The following is a 22,231-nucleotide window of genomic DNA, read 5'->3' on the forward strand; positions in this document are numbered from 1 at the left end:
AGAATCGCAATTTCCACTTAGTGAACTCATCTGTCCCTATTGACTTATGAAAATGCGTCTTATATATTTGCCAATTAGGCTTAACTAACTGATTTTTCGTCATAGGCTGACATAGGGAAACTTTTCTCACTTCAAAGTTGCAAAGCTCAATGCAAGATAAATGCAGAGGGGACCCAAAATAGGGCAAGGACAGAGGAGCCACGCCCCTGTCCTACCCTTATCCATGATAGAAAGAAGGGTTTAGGCAATGCAGGATGCGAGAAAGTGCAGTTTTCGAGGATTGAGCAAGTCTTGGGTCTCCATTCAGGCTTGGGGATTTGATTCACCAATGTGAAGACCCAAATGTAGTTGAAAATTGCAAGGTCGCAATTTTATGATGCTGCAATTTTTATTCATTTAAAATAGTTATTCTGAGTTATTCATCTTTTTGGATTCTAACATCTTTCATATACGAAGTTGAATCATCTACCACATCTACTAGATTGAATCATCTATCCTAACACTTTCCTACCATTGTAGACACTATATATCATCATTTTGTAAGGAAACTTGCAGCCAACTTTATAAAAAAAATTATATAACCCAATTTAGATTTCATTCAAATAAACACATAGAATCTACATGAAAATAATTGACAACATATCCATCAAAGATGACATAAGATATATCCTAGGAAAACTCTCATTTAAGGGAAAAACCCAACCTTCAAAAGCATTCATCACCATGTATTATTCAACAATACAACTATGAAAGCTTCTGAAACCCAACCATCAACAAACATTCCATGTGAACAAGTATGTAACCACACATCTCATGACATGCTTCTAACCTCCACAAATGCTAAACTTGGTTAACTTAGCTTCAACCCAAACAACTAGTAGTTGTTTTTATAAACACAAGATCCCACAAAACGACATAGTGCTATTGCATCAAAACCATGTGCAGATACCATGGGTTAACTACCCCATTGACCCCACATCTAATATTAGGTACTTTATTAAATTACTTTCTCCAATATTAAATAAATACAATATAATATCCCAATATTACAATACAATTTATCAAGTGGTCCCAAGAATATTCTCGAGGAATATCTACATGTTACATGTCCATGTGCAACATCAAATGAATAAATATTATATTACATGTCAATGGGAAACTCACATAATAAAAAAAACATTACAATTACAAATATTATTATGAAAGGTGTACAACACCTATTTTCCCAACATTCTCCCACTTGTATACATTACATAAGGGGCAAAAAGAAACCACAACATGAATAAGAGAACAATCCCTCTAGCACATATACCATCACGGAATCCAAGTACTCCATGTGCTCCATCAAGGTACCTACAACAAGAAACAAAGTGACCATCATCTCATGCATGAATGCTCTCACCCTCCACCATGCCACTAGCACTAGACAAAAAAAGGCCATCCAAAGAGAAAACCACACAATTTGTCGCACCAAAATATAAGTCATGTCTCAATTGATATCCCACAATAATCCGTGGGTGGATAATATTTCTTTTATCATATAGAGTTGTTGTTGTGTTCTTGGTTTTTTTTAGGTCTCGTGTTTTACTTTTCTTATATTATAATGTACCTGAGAATAGGGAATTTTTGTCAAATTTGTATACATGGATACTTTAAGAATATTTTGGTTGTGTTTATTGATATTGGGGTTTATTGTCAATATACAGTCATATAGGTTCATTAATGTATGAGTAGTTAAATATTTGTTTTTGTTATGTTTTATTATTTGCTTACTAGAATTTTGTTATACTCAAAATAAATAATTTAATTATAGATTCCCCTTTTGCCTCCATGTCATGTCTCAGTGAAAATGAAATTTGGTTATAAGTTATTAATTTACTTAAACATTATTGTTTGTGTAGTTTTGTTATGTTTTGAAGTGGAAGCATTATGTGTGGGTGTGTGGGTGGAGTGGTATTAAATGATGATTTAACAAAAGGAATTTTAATTAATTGAACGTATATCAAATGTTTTATAAAGTGATGTTGATTATTTCAATGACATAAATTTAATAATAATTACATGTATTGTTATTTAGTAGCTAATAGTGTTTATTTATGTATTAGTGTTTAGTTAGTTAAATTTGAAGTTTATCCCACTTGTCAACCAAGGTTTTTGTAATGGAAGTAGGTCTAAGCTTTGTTCATCAATGTGATCTATGTGTCTTTGTTGGGATATTAATATTTATATGGTTAGAATGCAATATTGTTTCATGAATTGTTTGGATCATATTATGTTGTTCTATGTTATATATATGATCCTTTAATCAAATCTTATATATAATTTCATAATAATTATAACTATTTAAATTGTTTGTTTATATTTGTTATTTAAATGTATTCTCTTGTTGATATTGGGATTATTTCTTTATTGTCATAAAAAAAAATGAACCCTTGACCAAATAATTATGTTAAAAGTACTCTAAACCATAGGTGTCAAGGTTTGCACCTTTCAGTTGTTTTGGCCCACGTGTCTTCTAAGGGCACCAGAGGTTGGGCTATGATCTTAGGTCCTGATTATCAATGATATCATGTTCAGATTTTTGTATGGGCTTTATTTATGGATTTCTATGGTGGCTTATGAGTCTCTTGGTATTATGTCATTACTTTCCTTACGAGATTGAGCCTTTTTATGTTCTTTGATGGATGCTATTGTATTTGATGGTTTACTGATGTAATGATGTTTCAAATCTCTTCTCTGAGGCTTTTTGGAAATCATCTTATGATGTTCATTTGATGATGATCCCAGTTTCATCTTTTTCTTTGATTGGGTTTGGGTAGGCATAGTGTCATAAAGGAGAGTGGCTCTCCATGGGGGTTGAGGTCCTAAGTGAGTGCCAAGATAACCCATCAAGAGAGTTGTTTTAACAAGTGATAACCTTAATTAATGAATATAGAGGTTTGGATAGCAACTCACATTAACCAAGATAATGGTGATGCCCCACTCATAGCCTGGAGTGCTTGTTTAGGCTCAGGATGAGGTTGGGAAGGCCTGGAATGGAAATATCAACTGTCTTGTCTTTACGAAAGGTTTGTTGGTTCCACATGAGTCTTGGATGGGGTTCACGAGTTAGGAGAGACTACCAAGATAACCCAGGATGGGGGTTGGGGTCTATGGAGACTTATCAGGATAACCTATGTCGAGCTATGTGATGACACTCTTCCCTTGTGAACACTAGTGTCCTACCCTTGTGCTATTGCTCATAAAACCTCTGGAGTTGTCCTTGTGATGTTGTTCATCTTTGTATTTTGTGTAGCTTGTGGTTATTATCTTGTGGATGTTAGTAGTGACCTTGTACTATTTTATCATATGCTTGTGCGAGTGTGGGCCATATGTCTATCTCTTAGCATGGGGGGTGGTCCTTTGAGATCCACATGGTTGGGTGGTAGTTGACTTCTTCCATTAGGGATTTTGGACCTGTTCATGTGTGGGTTGGAATTGTTTCACTCTTTAGTTTCTTCTCTTGGATATGGTCAGCTTAGTAGATTAAGTGAATATTCATCCCTTATTTCATATTGTTGTTATGTTTATCTCAAATGTAATTGAATTATGGACACGTCTTCTAGGCAGATGTTGTAATTAGGATGTAATTATGATGTGATGATGATGAAATTGTGATGTAATTTATGTGATTTGATTTCGTAGGATTCATGTTAGTAATGGTGATGTTTGATTCAAGTAAATGATTATCATTTCTCATTTTATGGATTATAGGACCATTTGGAAATCGAGTATAAAAATGAATAGTCTTAGAAGTTTATTGATTGCAAATAGTTTCTCAAATTAGTAAAGTTAAATACGTATGAATCTTTAATTGTGTTAAGTTCTCTTATTAATGCTCAATGAATGGATTAAATGTTATCTATGCTTAGATTTAGTTTTCTTTATGTTTTAAGGTTTATTAAAGTAACATCATTGAGGAACCTTAAAGGATAGTCTAGAGTTAATTCTTTCACTTGTGCAAATTGAGTTTTAAAGTTGTTTATTATTAGAACATTGCATTAGGTTATTCATTGAAATGCTTTTATAAAAAAAATCCACCTCTTATTTGAGCTAGATTAGTTAGATTCTCTGGGGTACCTTGGGGGGCATTACATATCCCTATTAAATTATTTAAAAACCTCAAAAATAAATTATTATTAATAAATTGATTCAAGTCACTCTATTTATAAAGGACCTAGGACATACTATATAAACACTTTCATATTGATATCCATGTCTCATATAACTATAACATAGGAAATATTATAGTTGTAAGTCTCTTGCCTTGTTGAAAATGTGAATTTTGAACAATATTTTTAAAGACATCATGCAAAGATACAAGTCCATGCTTTGATCCAAGAACACCTCCAACCACTACTAACCACAACAAAGTGAGAATTAGAACACCAAAAATATTAAATGACTTTACTTTATAGACACCACACTAAATGCATTATTTGAGAAAACAAATAACCTTTCTCTCTTGACTCAAACAAATAAATTTTAATTGACATAATTGGAAGCTATAAAGGAAGCTAGGAAAATTCCACATCGGATATACAGTTGTATGACTCTTTGGATCTCTTATTAATTTTTTGGGTTTATATTCTATTATAAGTGGGACTGCATACATATATACATATATGTATGTATGTATGTGTATATATATATGCATACATATATATACATACATATATGTATGTATGTGTATATATATGCATACATAAGTATATATATATATATATATATATATATATATTTACATATATATATACATATATAAAAATATATATATATATGTAAGTATATATGTATACATATATACATATATATACATATATATACATGGATATATATGTATATATATGTATATATACATATATTTGATAGAACCCCCTGACATATGTAGATTACACTTGCTTCCATACCTACCCTCCTCTCATAACTAACTAAACATCGAGTCGTATTCATATGAATAAGGAGCAAAGAGGTGGGGTTGAAGGATGTCTTGAGCTAACCTGAGTGGTTCATAACGGATGGAGCACAAAATGATTGCCACAAATGAAAAATCTCAAAATAAGTGACGAATAAACTCATAATGAATAGATACCATGAGTGGGGATGGACAATGAATCCATTTGAGCCAAGCTTTCTACGTTGGCCCTTATTGGGTACCTATATATGTATATATACATTTATACACACACATACATGCGTGTGTGTGTGCATGTGTATGCGCATGTGTGTGTGTGGGTGTGGGTGTGCGTGTGTGCACGTGTGTACGCGTGTGTGTGCATGTGTGTGTGGGTGTGCAGATGTATGTGCATGTGTGTGTGTGTATGCTTTTGTGTGTGTGTGTGTGCGCATGCGTGCGTGTGCGTGTGTGTGTGCATGTGCATGTGTGTGTGCATGTGCGTGTGCGTGTGCATGTGCATGTGCCTGTGCGTGCGCGTGTTACATACATATATACAAATGAAGAGATCATAACACAATAATCATATAATAATTTATGAGAGTGAACCTTCAAAGCCTCACCATCCAAAGCCCCAAATTTTCTCTCCAAACTAGCTATAACTCAAGCAACATAAAAAAATTCTAGAAATCAACAACACTCCATGCATAAAATAAAAGAACACAACCATAAATTTGCACAATTAAGCTTAAGTCACAAAGGTATGAGCAACACGATACCCCAAAAAAATAACGTGATAAATGTCTATCAATACAATCATAAAGCTTAAAAAGATTTATATTTTTCTCATGATTCTAGCTTCATGCCTACCATTTGAACCTCCTAACTGCCTCCATTTTTTCTTCCATTCATGTTTACTAGCACAATGCACACTACACACACACACACACACACACACACACACACACACACACACACACACACACACATATACACTTAGAAATTTGAACAAATTTACATATGTGACATACTTCACATTTCCCTAACATAAATATAAAAACCATTGAATGCCTCAGGAAACCTCTAGGAAGGTCAATCTTACAAATTACATAACATCCAACCAGAAAACTAGAATCCTATATAATTTTACAAAAAAGTCATGTAAATGTAAACACCATATTTGCAAGCCCTAGTTTTTAGGTTTAAAATTGATTTAGTTTCACTAGTGATTTATACCATGCAAAATCAATTAAGTATAAATTAAAAGGTGTACAAACAAAATCTAAAATTGTGACAATATGAGGAAAGATCATTGATATAGACTTATGACATGTCATCTTGACAGAGTTTAATAAGGGAATGACCACTATAGATGCCACTAATAGGGTCCACCTCCAAATAGTCAAAAATAGATGAGACAAGGAACTACCTTTTTAACATCATTATAGTGTCTAGAGTTGGTGATGAAATGCACCCAACATTAGGACCCATATAAAAGAATGGTTATAAAGAATAAACTAATTGTGGTTGATCTAATAGTCAATGTCATATGCAATATATTCAACATCATATTCTATAAAGAAGTCAACATGATCAACATGGAAGAATGTGTAGAGATGTGTCATAAGCATATATATTCTAGATGGATGGAGCATATGAAGGCTTTAAATGCTAAAATTCTTAGATAGTCATAGAGAAATAATTTCCAATGGTAGATCAACGACATAATTACTCTTTTCAATAATAGCTACATTTGAATTGTGGATGTATATATATCACCATGATCTTGAAAGGACATCATGTTGGACTAGGAAAAAATTATAACTGACAATTTACATGCCCAACTTACCAATATTGGAGAGAAGTTATGATGGGCTTGAGAATTAGACAAGTAGAAGTATATGACCACTATCGAAACCTAGAGTATAAATATTCAATTATGAATTATTAAATTGTTAGTGGTACATTCTCCATGTGGTTGGTGAGAATTTTGGAAGTAGATATGGCTAAGAAACTATTAGATGCTACTAAATTTAAAATTAGCAAGCATGAGAAATGGTTAATCCAATCCCTAGAGTTTTTCTCTATAGAACAAGATTGAGGGATTCACATGTGCTCTAGATATATGTTTCCTAGGTATCCAATTAATAATATTATTTTTTCTTTTTTCTCAGAGTATCAAAATACCTAGTGGATACTCGTACTCACATGGAGTCCAAATTCAAGACATAGGTGGAATTCCCCAATATACTTATAGCAACTATGCATGTATTTCATTAACATATGCAAAATATTTAGAAGTAAATTGACATTTATATAGCATCCATTTATATGAATCTAGGCCCGCTTTTGACCCATTTCGTAGAATAGAGAAGTGGGTGAGATCTAGTTTCAAACACATTCCTTATCTAGATGTTTTTTGGGTAGATAGTATAGACGAAAAAGAAGTTTGAAAGAGAAGTTACAATACACTAAAACAACTCAAATGAAGTTATTTAATACACATAAGATGCTAGACAAGGTTAAGTATGACTCAAATGAAGATATCTAATACACATAAGATGCTAGACAAGGTTAAGGATGATGAGGTCATCCTACATATGACCTTGGAGATGTAAAAGTTCATAATACATTAGTTCTTAATCCAAAATGGACTAAAGTCAAAGAATCATGCATTCAAACCCTCACCAAAAGCATATTAGGTAAAGGTGGTCACCAGTTGGACCAATGCATAAAGTTGTTAAGATCACAAGGAGTCACCTTGATATGCAACAATGATCTAATCTAAAAAAGAAAAAGAGACAAAGAGGCAGAGGATATGTCAATTTAAAAGAGAAAGATTGGAGAAATAGTCTCCATAGCTAAAGGCAACTCACAAGTAAAGGTCAACAATATGCTAAAAACCTCAAAGGTAACTATGTTTTTTGTGCCACCATCCTTAACTCCTTTGGTCTAGGTCACTCCTATTGTAACTAAATTAGTAAACCCTATTTTGCCACCAAATTACCTAGTGTTAATAAACGACACATTTTTTTTTTACATAGCCCAAAAATCGAATGAATGGAAGGAGGCTCAACGATAGGTAACTAGAAAAGATGATATCATTTATTTAGAAGATATTCATCCTAAAGTCCCCCAAAAGGATAAGGAAGGTAAGAATATCTTTTTTCAAACATGGATGAAAGAGATTACTAATGACTCTATTTTTTCACTCATCTATTACTAAGAAATTGAATAAGTAAGTAGATCAAATGATTGAAAAGATAAAATAAACAAGAAAATCAAAGAGGTTATTAAAACCAAAGAGGCCCAAATCAATAAATATGTAGATAATTATACTACCAGAAAGAATAGAGGAAATTCCTTGGGAGTTAATATTTGAACTCTAACTCAGGAAGTTGATATGAGACAATAAGAAGAAACCTAGTCTAATTAGAAATAGAGCAACATGGAAGTGCATTGTAATCACAGAAATAGGAAATAAAGCGAAAAGGTAAGAGATAAGGCTAAAAAAGAAAACAATCGCATCCACTTGATTTGAACTATAAGTATAAAGAAAGAAATCTTAAGTGAGTGTGGTTCTGATAGATTTTGAGATAATCTTTGACTAGATTAACACTCTGAGAAAAGCCAAAGTAATTTCCTCTATTATAAGGGATGTAGCTCGGTTCAAAGTTGTATAAATTCCCACTCTTGTTGCAGATAAAAATCATGAAGACATTATCCTAGTAGAATATAAGTGTCCACAATAAATCTATGGTATCCTACAAGGAAGTAGGAGATCCTTAACACTCCAATCTATAATTATTATTACAACTAGTGAAATACAGAAGGATAAGAAGAAAAAGTAGAACTCGAGAAGAAAATTAGAGAATCGTAACTTAATATAAGAAATTTGTAGGCCCAGTAAGACAAGAAGATGGAACATAATTCTCCAATGCAAAGGCCCTTTCCGTAGATACAATGAACATCATATCCAGTGCCATGGAAGACTAGATTAATAGGTTAGTATAGCAAGGAGAGGAAGAGATTAAGCTTTTCATAGACTCCTAGGACACTACCATGATTCTACAAGGGAAGATTAAAAAAAAATTGCCACATGTGATAATAGGTAGGAGCAAAACGAGATCAAACTCCCTAGATTCATAGCAATAGAGAAACTAGATGATCAAACCCTCATTAAGGAGAGTACAATGGATAATTAGTCTACTCTATATCTTAGTTAATGTATCAAATTAACTAAGTGGGAGGATAACTTGATTACTAAATACAAGGAAGAGATGAAAAAAGTGATTACTAAGTTGCATGAATTCAAGTTTGAGGAGATCGATTTAATTCAAGATGTGATAGACCTAGTGGTTCTACAACATAAGGTGGAAAATATTGATGATGTCCCAGCTAACTTCTCAAAACTCACATTGAATAGGCCAAGGATTTTATCATGGAGGCTGAGATGCTTCCAAAAACTACAAATTATATGGTTGAGACCAAAGAAACGGGATTCGGACTCAGGACTCAGCGTCAAACTCGGCTAGACTTGGGAAAGTGAAAAACTCAAGAAATTTAGAGATTTTCAAAGATTTAAAACTTGTTTCAGGCACCCTTTATTGAATACACCTTAAAGACACAATAACATCATCAAACTCATCTCATTTGATTACATACACAAGTATACATCAATCACATAAGCATAAACGCAAATTGTAGCTGAAGGAAATAACAAACATAGATATATAAATATTGTCAAATGTATACAATATTACAAAACTCATGGAATAAAAAATCCATGTCATCATATGATCATCATCAAATGTTTCATACAAATACCAAAGGTAAATACAACTACAAGCCTATGGCTCAAAGGAGCCTGCACGACAGCACCCTCCGGCCCCATCCCAATGCAAAGGCATCTAAGGTAGGTCCTGTATGATTCGACAGCCATAGCCACTCCCTGTGACACCATGCCATGCTCACCAACATTAGGAACATCCATGTCACTATCTACCTCTGAATCTCCTGTCTATGCTTGTGCTCTCTGCTCCTCCTCTGCCATGGCTACAGTCTCAGCCTCTATATCTACATGGTCAATCCAATCGGTGTCAGACTTAGAGGTTAAATTTTCCCTACTTCTATCGATAGAAGCTGGAATAGAACAAGAGTAACAAATGAAGAAGGTTCCATGGGTCCAGGGGGGGCCACACCAGTAACAAGAGGTAGAGGAGGATCCATAAGGCTTGAGGAGGCCACACCAGTAATAGGATGCAAACCATCATCCTGGGGGAATCATCAACAGCATGTGAAGAGTCATCAAAGGAAGAATCGGAAGCTAGGATAGTCAGGTGATCACCATTAGCATCCTTCCACCAAGCGGCAACACCTTTACACCTCAAGAGAGAACAATCTGTCGCCAAGTGACTAGTATAGAAGCAACGACGACATCAAAATGAGAGGCCCTCATAATCCAATGACTGGGTCCATGGCCTTTCCCCAACCATGAGAACCACATCCCCAAGAAAAGGCACGGAGATGCCAATATCGATCAAAATATGCAAAAGTAGAAAGACCCATTAAGAAAGTGGTATTGCCTACCTTTAGGAATTGGTCGATAGAATTGCTAATGTCTTCAAAACAAGAATATTCCCAAAAATAAAGGAGAATATTGGGAAGACCAACCCACATTGAATGCACACCGAACGGTCCAATAAGAGGGTTAAAAGAAGTTGTCCATGGTTTGGCTGAGAGTACCCTAAACCCACAATTTGCTTAAAACCAAATCATAGTCAATAGCAGAAATATATGAAGCAATAAAAAAACGCTTAGCACAAGGGAAAAGCTCAATGTTACCCAAAATGAAGAGCTTCCAAGAATCTATCAACCATTTATGAAGAATCTAATTCTTTTGAATTTGATTGTTTGAGTATTTTTTGCATCAAAATTTCAGATCACACTCCATAATTCATCATGAGGATGATAGAGAGAAAAAGGAGAACAAAATGGCTATTGTTGTAGACCTAAACATATTAAAAAGAGTGAGAAAGGTGGAAGGAGTACCAGGTTAGGACAAGTGACAGGTGGGAAGAAAAAAAATTAAGAATAATAATAAACAAAGAGATGAAACACCAAAATATAAAGCAAAGGATGTAAACAAAGAATAAAGGAAAATACAAAAAAAAATTCTTCAAAAAATGCCAACAAAAGGAAAGTAAGATAACAAAGAAATAACTAGATAATACATTAATATAAAAAATGCATTAATCTAAAAGAGGGGCCAAATATTTGAAGGTAAAAATGTTAATGAAATTATAAACAAGATAAGGAAAATTCAAAATGTTAAAAAAGAAGCAATTATATCAATATTTTAAGTTAAAAATATCATAATGATAAGACATAGTTATGCTATGCAAAACTAAATAAAAAACAAATAAAACATATATTGAACAACAAAGTTAAAAAGAGGGAACAAAAAATAAGCAAAAGAAGAGAATAAACTAAGTAAATTGAAAAGGAGTTACCATATATATGGTAACAATCTAAATAGAAAAATTGTTACCAAAAACATAAGTATATAAATATGTAAGTTAAACAATAAAATCCAAATAAAAAAATACAAATTACATAAGGAATAAAATAGAAAAGAAAAAACAATGGCGAAGTATCTATAAATTAATTGATGTAAAAATCAATAAATGGAAGAATGAGAAAGGATGCACAAAAGTATTATACAAAAACAACCCAAGCAAAATGTTGAAATAAATAAGAAAAATTAAAAAATCAAACTATCATCTTAATAATGGATTATGGAGTGTTGGGAAACATTGATGAAAAAAACACTCACGCAATCAAATCCAGAAGCAGCATACATACAATCTAAGAACCTGTTCTTGTTGAACTAGGTTTTGCATATAGTGTAGGGGAAAACCCCTTGCAGTATTTCTAGAGTACCACTTGATATTCCATTTCGTTAGTAAGGGTGAAGGTGTGGCTATAGCTAGTTTGTGAGGTATGGGTGCAATTAGGTTGATAGTGGATCTAGTTCTAGTTGTCACCATTACTCTTAGCCTTTCACTCCCAAGAACACTACTCCTCGTGGTGGGTGGGATTGGATGCTCTTTACCTTTGCTTGTGAGTAGAGAGGTGCTCTTAGTCGGCTTGACTCAAGCAAGCTTCCTTTCCTAGAGTTGGCTATTTGTCCACTTCACACACAACAATCTACGAATAATACTTTTGAAGAAGAAGGTAGTCTCACTGGTTGGGAGACGATTAATGATGTTATCCCTAGAAATGTTTGGGGCAACCCAAAAAATAAAGATCCCCCTAATTTCACATCAATTACTTAGACTTTGTTTGAGCTTAACCCTTTTGTAAATATGTTTGTGTTAATCTTGGTCAAGTTTGATTTTGTGGGTGTGCCTCTCTACCACCTTCCTTTTTTTGAATATAGTGTAGGGGAACACCTCTTGTAGTATTGCTAGAGTATCATTAGATTCCCCCTCTCCTTAGTGAGGGTGTAGGTGTGGGTATAGCTAATTTGTTAGGTATGGATGCATTTAGATTCATATTGGAACTAGTTCTAGTGGTCACTACTACTCTTAGCCTCTTAACTCCCAAGAACACTACTCCTTGTAGTGGGTGGGACTAGATGCCTTCTACCTTTGTTTGTGGGTCAGGCAAACTTCCTTTCCTAGAGTTTGTTGTTTCTCCACTTTGCACTCAACAATCTATGAATAATACTTCTAAAGAAGAAGAGAGTGGTATCATGCCAATTGATGATCTTATTGCTAGAGATGTTTGGGTCAATCCAAATAATAAAAATCCTCCTAATTTTACATTAATTGCTTAGACTTTATTTAGGCTTAACACTTTTGAAAATTTGTAGACGTATTAGACTTGATCCAGTTTGATTTTGTAGATGTACCTCTATACTACTTTATTTTTTGAATATTGTCCTATCCTTCTCAAAAGAAAATTAAATAAAAATAATTTTGAGAAACTACTACTGTAGATACAGTATTGATTGTCTTAAAATTCCAGAGAATATTCTATTTTAAGGGGTAAAAAAATTGAAAGAGACATTAACAATTTATATTAACTACTCTGAAGGGATTTACCTGGTTTCACACGACTTCACTCAACGATTACGTTGTCCAATTTGAGTTCATATACAGGTGGAAACCCATTTTTGGAATAACAGGCAACAGAGTCTCTAAACCCACGAAAATGCACCTTATCCTTGGAAGCACAACATTTCAATGAACCCGAACAAATCTTCGCCACGCAAGCCAGAAAGCCTCTGGACCCACGACCATCCTCCTTTCTATGGGAGTCGCAAGATTTCAGTGAACCCGAACGATTCTTCGCCACGCAAAACAGAAACTTGTAAAGCCTGGCAAATTCGTCCGTGTTACAATCCACATCAGCTAGAGCCACCGTGGTTGCACGCAAGTGGCATTTCCCCTTCACTGGGTCAAACCAGCATTCGATGTCAATTGGACTATAGTCAGGATCAATTTTGCCACAAGGAATGGTAATGGGCATTTCTCCTTCCAAGCGCGACCATTCAAAATCCCCTTCCTCGAACAAAGCAGCATCGTCTTTCTGCACTTTTGCTCCTCCACCAATGACTGCGATCGTCTCGCCTCTTACAATTCTGAGCTTTAGATCATTGGAGGGCTTCAAATTTTCCACCCAGTTTCCCAGGGAGTACACCTCCCTCCTCATTGAACGAGGCAGTCGGTCACATATGAAATGCATGACCCAGCAGAAGTATAGATTGATCTTGCCATACACCCATGCTCTCACTGCTATGCTGAACTCCAACAGTGCTGCCGTAAAGCTCAAGAGTATAGGAAGCAGCCAATATACTTGCCTCGTTTGCAGAAACAGTCCTACCAGGTTTATAGCCTTTAGAATTTTCTCCTCGGAAATTGACAAATTTACAGGCAAAAGCAGATCGTTGTCTAGAATTTTGACGGTATGGTTTTCCAGTCTTAAACAATCAAGCACATCTGATAAGGTCATCACACCGCCTGTGGCTACCTGTTGCCAGAATTCTTTATACCCTTTCAGAAACACAGTAACGGGGGCGGCTTCTGCGAAGTCCAGCAAGGCATACCAGATTGTATCAGTGATGTAGTAACACATTTTCCCATTGAGATACAGCTTATTTTCTCCTTCTTTCTTTAGATGAAACTCCTCACCCAAATACGATGAGTTTTTCTGAGTCTCGTCCAACCGTCCTTGCCTTTGCACCGTCGGCTGATCTGGTGGGATGGTCACATGGCAACGCACAGTCTTGTACACACGACCTTCAAAACGTTTCAGCCGAGCATAGTCTGCAGAGAGGCCCAAAGGTAAGCGGCACAGACTTAGCAACCAGCCAATTCCGCATTGTATGAGCGCCCCAACAGGGGTCAGCTTTCCGATCTCCCAAAACCCAAGGCAGAGTTGCAGCGCCAGCAACAAACTGCTCAATATCGATTTAGCTGACATCCTACTTTCCCAAAACTCTGTATCTTCTCTTCTTAGTTGCAACCCTTAACTTGGCTGTCCTTCCTTCAGCGACAAGGATTGTGATTCAACTCGTGAAGTACAATTTTCTTTTAATCCAAGTAAGAATACAAAGAATAACATCTATTCATAGGGGAAGAGTAGAAGTGAAGTCCAATGGATTCCTTCCACTTTGCCGCCAAAATCTTTAGCTCTTCATCTTCTATTTGTAAAGTTCTTTAAGAGTTGTTTGAATATCATTTGTGATGAGTATTCTGAAGCTGTTTGCAGTTGTGTATGTACAAAACAAAATTGGTTATCAATAAATTGATTCTCCTGCTTTAAGTGTGGACATAGGCAATCTGCCGAAGTACGATAAATTGTGTGTCTCTTTTGTCTTTGTCTGTGAATTCATTGTTCAGTTTTCTGCTCTTCTAATTCACTTTAAATCCTAACAATTGGTATCAGAGCGAAGTTAGATTGTTGTTAAGATTTCGGTGGTTGAAATTCTGGAATCATGGAAGAAGCGAAGATAGAGAAGTTCTCCGATCAAAACTTCGGGTTATGGAAGGTGCAAATGGAGTCTTTGCTGATAAAGCAAGCCCTTTCACTTGTGCTTGAAGGGAAAGCAAAGAAGCCAACTACGATGGCTGATGAAGAATAAGAAAAATTAGATAAGAAGGCAAGAGCGACAATTTTTCTCTCCCTATCCAACAATGTTCTCTTCAATGTCACGGGTGAAGCAACAATGAAAGATGTATGGGATAAACTCACAGCCATGTATGAAATGGTGTCGGCTGCCAATAAAGTGTTTATCATGAAGCAGTTGTACAAGCTTAAGATGAAGGAAGGTTCCGCAATGGCAAATCACATCAATGAATTTAATACATTGATTAGTCGAGCAACTTCAATGGGGACGATACAAGATGATGAGAGCAAGGCTGTCCTTTTATTATGTTCTTTACCAAGCAGCTAGGATGGCGTTGTAACAACAGTTAACACATCAATATCCAATAAAAAAAAGTTAGTTTTTAATGATGTAGCAGCTACTCTTCCTAGCGAGGATTTGAGAAGAAAGAATGAAGAACCTTCATTCGGTGAAGCTTTAATGGTGGTAAGCAACGAAAATAGACATAGGAGCCATAATAGAGGCATAAATAATTATCATAGACATTCAAAATCAACAAGGAGATCGAAGTCTAGAAACAGAAATGGTGATTGTTGGCTTTGTGGCAAATCTGGTCATGTAAAGAAGGATTGTAGAAACTACAAAAGGGCACAAGAGAAGGTGTAGGACAACGAAGCAAATACAGTCTATGATAAAGATGATAGTGTACTAATCCTTTCAACAACCGACACTACTCTGGATTCATGGGTGCTTGATTCTAGTGCCTCCCATCATGCTACCTCATGTCTTGAAGCGTTCATTAACTACAAAGAAGGTCATTTTGGAAATGTTTTCTTAGGAGTTAACAAAGCTTGTGAAATTGTAGGCAAGGGTGATGTGTTGCTACCATTAGAAGGTGGTAAAACATGGTTGCTCAAAGATGTTAGGCATGTCCCACAATTGAAGCAGAATTTGATATTCGTTGGACAACTCTTTGATCAAGGTCTTAATGTGAATTTTCTTCCAGATACTTAGAAGGTAACTCATGGTACCATGCTGATTGCAAATGGCAATAAATTGGGTAATCTATATATATTTAAGACTCTTGGTGAAGTGGGAGCTGCAATGGTGATTGAGAACAACAAAGCAGATCTTTGGCATCAAAGGTTTGGGCATATTAGCAAGAAAGGGCTCCATGTTATGCACACAAAAAATCAGCTTCCGGGTCTCAAACTTGTCGACTTAGCCTTTTGTGAACATTGTCTTTATGGCAAATAAAAGCGAGTCAGTTTTTTGAAAGGTAGGCATGATACAAAGACAACATCGCTGGAGCTTGTATACTCTGATGTTTTTGGGCCTACCGAGGTAACTTCCATTGGAGGAGCTAACTATTTTGTCACCTTTCTTGATGATTGTACAAGGAAAGTATGGATTTATATGCTCTCTAAGAAATCTGAATTTTTTTCAAAATTTAAAATTTTTAAAGCTTTAGTTGAAAATCAAATTGGGCATAAGATTAAGTGTCTACAAATAGATAATGGTGGAGAATTTTGTTCACATGAATTTGATGATTTTTGTGCTGATAATGGGATTAGAAGAATTAATGTTGTTCCTTTCACTCCTTAAGAAAATGGTGCAGCCGAGAGGATGAACAGGATAATCCATGAAAAGGCACGATGTATGTTATCAAATGCAGGTCTAGGCAAGGAATTTTGGGCAGAAGCTTGCAACACAATAGTATACCTGATCAATCGAAGTCCCTCATCTAAATTAGACTTTGGTATTCCGGAAGAGGAATGGCAAGGGAAGAGGATTTCATACTCACATCTTCACGTGTTTGGAGGTGAAGCCTTATCGCATATATCCAAGGAGAAACGAACCAAACTGGATCCCAAGTCGCAGAAGTGTATTTTCATTGGGTATGGCAAAGAGCAATTTGGTTTCAGGTTGTGGGATCTGGTTCACAGAAAAATTATTCGCAACAGGGATGTAATTTTTCATGAGACTTCTTTCCCTGCGTTGCAAGGTTCAAAAAAATCAGATAAACAGTATGTTCCTCTGTCTCTATTTCAATATTATTCTATAGGTGCTCTGCCTCATATCTCTCATCAAGTGGGAGTCCCTATGTCCTCCACCACGATTGAATTTAATTCTCAGTACTCTGACCAGACTGAGAATGATGAAGAGAGTGCTTACAATGGCTGCTCTCCATTTAATTATGCAACACCACACTGTGGTCGAAATGAAATCATATAATGTAAACCTAGGGGTTTGTAGAACAGAGCACATCTTCCCTCAGAATCACCATAGGTTAGCACTCATGTTGCAGAAGATGTCCTCACACCACCTATAACACTACCTACATGGGTGGACGAACATCCACACGCTGAGCACACTAGCTCACATACTCACCGGCACAGTGGGCAATCTTCACAGTGGCCTGGATCACAAGCACCATAGCACGCAGCGTAGTCTTCACGCCATGCAGCACAATCACCACCACTTGTTGGGCAAACCACGTGGTTGCCCCCAAAGTCTTTCTCTGTGGGCACACTGCAGGTGCATCTTCTCGTGCAGACCGTGGAGGATGCTTTTGCGGCTGCATACTCCCATGGCCTACTTCCTTGCAGCGTAGATAATAATCCACATGTCTCGTGTGGACTTCATCCTCCCAGCCTTATGCAAAATTATGAGGTTGAACGCCCTGCAGTTAAGTTCTCTGACTATGAATTATTATTTTGTGAAGAAGCTGAGCCCACTTTGTTAATCTCTAATCAAACAGAGCCTGCAACATACAAAGAAGCTTGTAAAATCGCAGATTGTGATAACTGGAAAGCTACAATGTGCAAAGAAACGGACGCACTATTGCGAAATCAAACATGGGATTTGGTGCCTCTTCCGCCTGACAGAAAGGAATTACGAAATAAGTGGGTGTATAAATTGGAAGATGAAGCTGGTGGTCGGAAAATATTTCGAGCAAGACTAGTTGTCAAGGGATACGCTTAGCAGCAAGACCTTGATTTTAAAGAAAATTTCTCGCCAGTAGTCAAAATGACTACCATCTGAGCAGTATTGGGATTGGTTGTAGCTTGGGGGTGAATTCACAAAGCTGGTTCCCACTTTTGCCAATGAAAGAATTTGGCGAAAGTGGGAATTTCGGATTTGACAATGTTCGAGCGAAACACAAATGTTCACTCAGACTACCCCTGGGAGTCCGAGCGAACCAAACTGTTCAGTTGGGTTCGATCGAACAGCGGGCGGGTTTTGGGTTCGAGCGAACCCATTAAAATATCAATATTTAATGGGTTCGCTCGAACCCCCCCATTCGCTTGAACCCTTTGCAGTTAGGGTTTTTTTTAAAAATTTATAAATATCGAAAATGACAGTTAAAAGGTCATTATTAAATTTGACTTTTTCTGTTTGGTGGGGGTTGGATCGAACCAGTCGTCAGCATCACGTCATCGAGCCTTGTCTGCAGCAGTTAGCATCTTTCCTATTTTAGTTTTCGACCTTTGTTATATCAGGTGCACAAAATAACCCTTTGTTTGGTTTAATAATGTCTTTTTTTATTAAATTTGTAAATAATTTATTTGTTAATTTAATTTTTTAATTAAATAATTATATATAGTTATTGGTTTTCAACATTTTAGAAAAATGTTTGATAATTTATTGTTTTTCATTATTTTAGAAAAATGTTTGATAATTTAATGTTTTGATTGAAATGTGTAAATTTGTTTTTAAAATTACATAATTGTATAGATGTATATTTTTTTCAACATTTTAAAAAATTGTTATGAAAAACATAGAAAACTACCCTGTAGTAAATCAGAACTTAGAAAAACATTAGCAAAAAAAGAAAAACGTTAAAAAAATTAATTTAAATAAACATTAGAAAATTTAGATACCAAATTTAAACAAATTAGACAAAATAAATTTCCTCTACAATGTGACCCATTTTCACATCCTATTACACGCACAACATGACCCCTTAAGACCACATATGACACTATACGTTCCCTTAGGAGGTCATAGAGGATCACATATAATATAATAGTGTACATGTATGACATTCCCTTTAGGATCACATCTAGTGTCCTAAGGGGTCATATGTAATTCTAAAGGGGTCACACATGTTATAACACATGCGGGACCCCTTAGAATCGCATATGACCCCTTATAAAATTGTAGGGTGAATGACATACCCCTTAGTCCATCAAATAGTGTCTTAACACATGCGTGACCCATTAGAATCGCATATGACCCTTTATAAAATCAATCCTAGTGTGAATGACATATCCCAAAACCCATCACATAGCGTCTTAAGGGGTCGTATGTGGTCCTAAGGGGTCACGCATGCATTAACACATGCGTGACCCCTTAGTAGGTCACATAGGACCCCTTATAACATCCTACTATACATATGACATTCCCCTTAGGATCACATAGTGTCATAAGGGGTCATATGTGGTTCTGAGGGGTCATGCATTTGTTATAACATATGCATGACCCCTTAGAACTGCATATGACCCCTTATAAAATCCTAGTGTGAACGACATACGCCTTAGTCCATCACATAGTGTCTTAAGGGGTCGTATGTTGTCCTAAGGGGTCACGCATGCATTAACACATGTGTGACCCCTTAGTAAGTCACATATGACCCCTTATAACATCCTACTGTACATATGACATTCCCCTTAGGATCATATAGTGTCCTAAGGGGTCATATGTGGTTAGACCCACATATGGCCCCTTATAAAATCCTATAACCACATATGACCCCTTATAAAATCCTAGTGTGAACGACATACCCTTTAGTTCATCACATAGCGTCTTAAGGGTCGTATGTGGTCCTAGGGGCCATGCATGCATTGACACATACATGACCCCTTAGTAGGTCACATATGACCCCTAATAACATCCTATTGTACATATGACATTTCCTATGTGTCCTAAGGGGTTGAATATGTGGTCCTAAGGGCTCACGCATGCATTAACACATGCGTGACCCCTTATAGAATCCTAGTGTGAACGACATACCCCTTAGTCCATCACATACTATCTTAAGGGGTCGTATGTGGTCCTAAGGGGTCAACATGCATTGACACATGCGTGACCCCTTATAACATCCTACTGTACATATGACATTCCCCTTAGGATCATATAGTGTCCTAAGGGGTCATATGTGGTTAGACCCACATATGACCCCTTATAAAATCCTATAACCACATATGACCCGTTATAAAATCCTAGTGTGAATGACATACCCCTTAGTTCATCACATAGCATCTTAAGGGGTCATATGTGGTCCTAAGGGGCCATGCATGCATTGACACATGCGTGACCCCTTAGTAGGTCACATATGACCCCTAATAACATCCTACTATACATATGACATTTCCTATGTGTCCTAAGGGGTTGAATATGTGGTCCTAAGGGCTCACGCATGTATTAACACATGCGTGACCCCTTATAGAATCCTAGTGTGAATGACATACCCCTTAGTCCATCACATACTATCTTAAGGGGTCGTATGTGGTCCTAAGGGGTCAACATGCATTAACACATGCGTGACCCCTTATAACATCCTACTGTACATATGACATTCCCCTTAGGATCATATAGTGTCCTAAGGGGTCATATGTGGTTAGACCCACATATGACCCCTTATAAAATCCTATAACCACATATGACCCCTTATAAAATCCTAGTGTGAACGACATACCCCTTAGTTCATCACATAGCGTCTTAAGGGGTCATATGTGGTCCTAAGGGGCCACACATGCATTGACACATACGTGACCCCTTAGTAGGTCACATATGACCCCTAATAACATCCTATTGTACATATGACATTTCCTATGTGTCCTAACGGGTTGAATATGTGGTCCTAAGGGCTCACACATGCATTAACACATGCGTGACCCCTTATAGAATCCTAGTGTGAATGACATACCCCTTAGTCCATCACATACTATCTTAAGGGGTCGTATGTGGTCCTAAGGGGTCAACATGCATTAACACATGCGTGACCCCTTATAACATCCTACTGTACATATGACATTCCCCTTAGGATCATATAGTGTCCTAACGGGTCATATGTGGTTAGACCCACATATGACCCCTTATAAAATCCTATAACCACATATGACCGCTTATAAAATTCTAGTGTGAACGACATACCCCTTAGTTCATCACATAGCGTCTTAAGGGGTCATATGTGGTCCTAAGGGGCCACGCATGCATTGACACATACGTGACCCCTTAGTAGGTCACATATGACCCCTAATAACATCCTACTGTACATATGAAATTTCCTATGTGTCCTAAGGGGTTGAATATGTGGTCCTAAGGGCTCACGCATGCATTAACACATGCGTGACCCCTTATAGAATCCTAGTGTGAACGATATACCTCTTAGTCCATCACATACTATCTTAAGGGGTCGTATGTGGTCCTAAGGGGTCAACATGCATTAACACATGCGTGACCCCTTATAACATCCTACTGTACATATGACATTCCCATTAGGATCATATAGTGTCCTAAGGGGTCATATGTGGTTAGACCCACATATGACCCCTTATAACATCCTACTATACATATGACATTCCCCTTAGGATCATATAGTGTCCTAAGGGGTCATATGTGGTTAGACCCACATATGACCCCTTATAACATCCTACTGTACATATGACATTCCCCGTAGGATAATATAGTGTCCTAACATACATATGACGTGTTAGATCTCTCTATTCTTGAATTTTTTATGTATGTCAAAGATTTAAATATGTACATGTACATTAGATCTCTCTATCTCTCTGAAATATATGTTCTCTCTCTCTCTCTCTCACTGAAATATTTGAAATTTTTACATGTATTTTTTGAAAATGAAAATGATCTCTCTCTCTCTCTCTGTCATGAAGATTTATATGAATATAATCTCTCTCTCTCTCTCTCTCTCATGAAAATGATCTCTCTCTCTCTCTCTAATGAAAATGATCTCTCTCTGCTTACGTATTTATTTTAACTTTATGACATGTACCTAGATAGATGGCATCCCAGGATATACCTTCGCAGGCTCCTGATCAGGATCCACCTTTGCAGGCTCCTGATCAGGATCCTCAGTGATACATACAACTAGAGAGAGATATGTTGGCACGAGTGATGTTGTTGATATGATCACAGGACAGGATCAGACTATACAG

General features: G+C 36.4%; 1 protein-coding gene across 1 annotated transcript; it reads right to left on the reverse strand.

Moving 5' to 3' along the window:
• Positions 1–1,233: 1,233 nt before the first annotated feature.
• Positions 1,234–14,551, reverse strand: LOC131049961 (uncharacterized). The gene is made up of 2 exons (XM_059216511.1): positions 13,042–14,551; positions 1,234–1,353 (listed from the first exon to the last, which is right to left on the reverse strand). The coding sequence occupies exon 1, from the start codon at positions 14,420–14,422 to the stop codon at positions 13,058–13,060; it is 1,365 nt and encodes a 454-aa protein (XP_059072494.1). The 5' UTR covers positions 14,423–14,551; the 3' UTR covers positions 1,234–1,353; positions 13,042–13,057.
• Between the last annotated feature and the right edge of the window lie 7,680 nt (positions 14,552–22,231).

This window comes from Cryptomeria japonica, chromosome 2 (assembly GCF_030272615.1).
Source record: "Cryptomeria japonica chromosome 2, Sugi_1.0, whole genome shotgun sequence".
NCBI classification, from domain to species: domain Eukaryota; kingdom Viridiplantae; phylum Streptophyta; class Pinopsida; order Cupressales; family Cupressaceae; genus Cryptomeria; species Cryptomeria japonica.

Bases quoted from the DNA above. Each gene is read 5' to 3' on its own strand.
- LOC131049961 (XM_059216511.1), bottom strand. From the start codon at position 14,422: ATGTCAGCTAAATCGATATTGAGCAGTTTGTTGCTGGCGCTGCAACTC.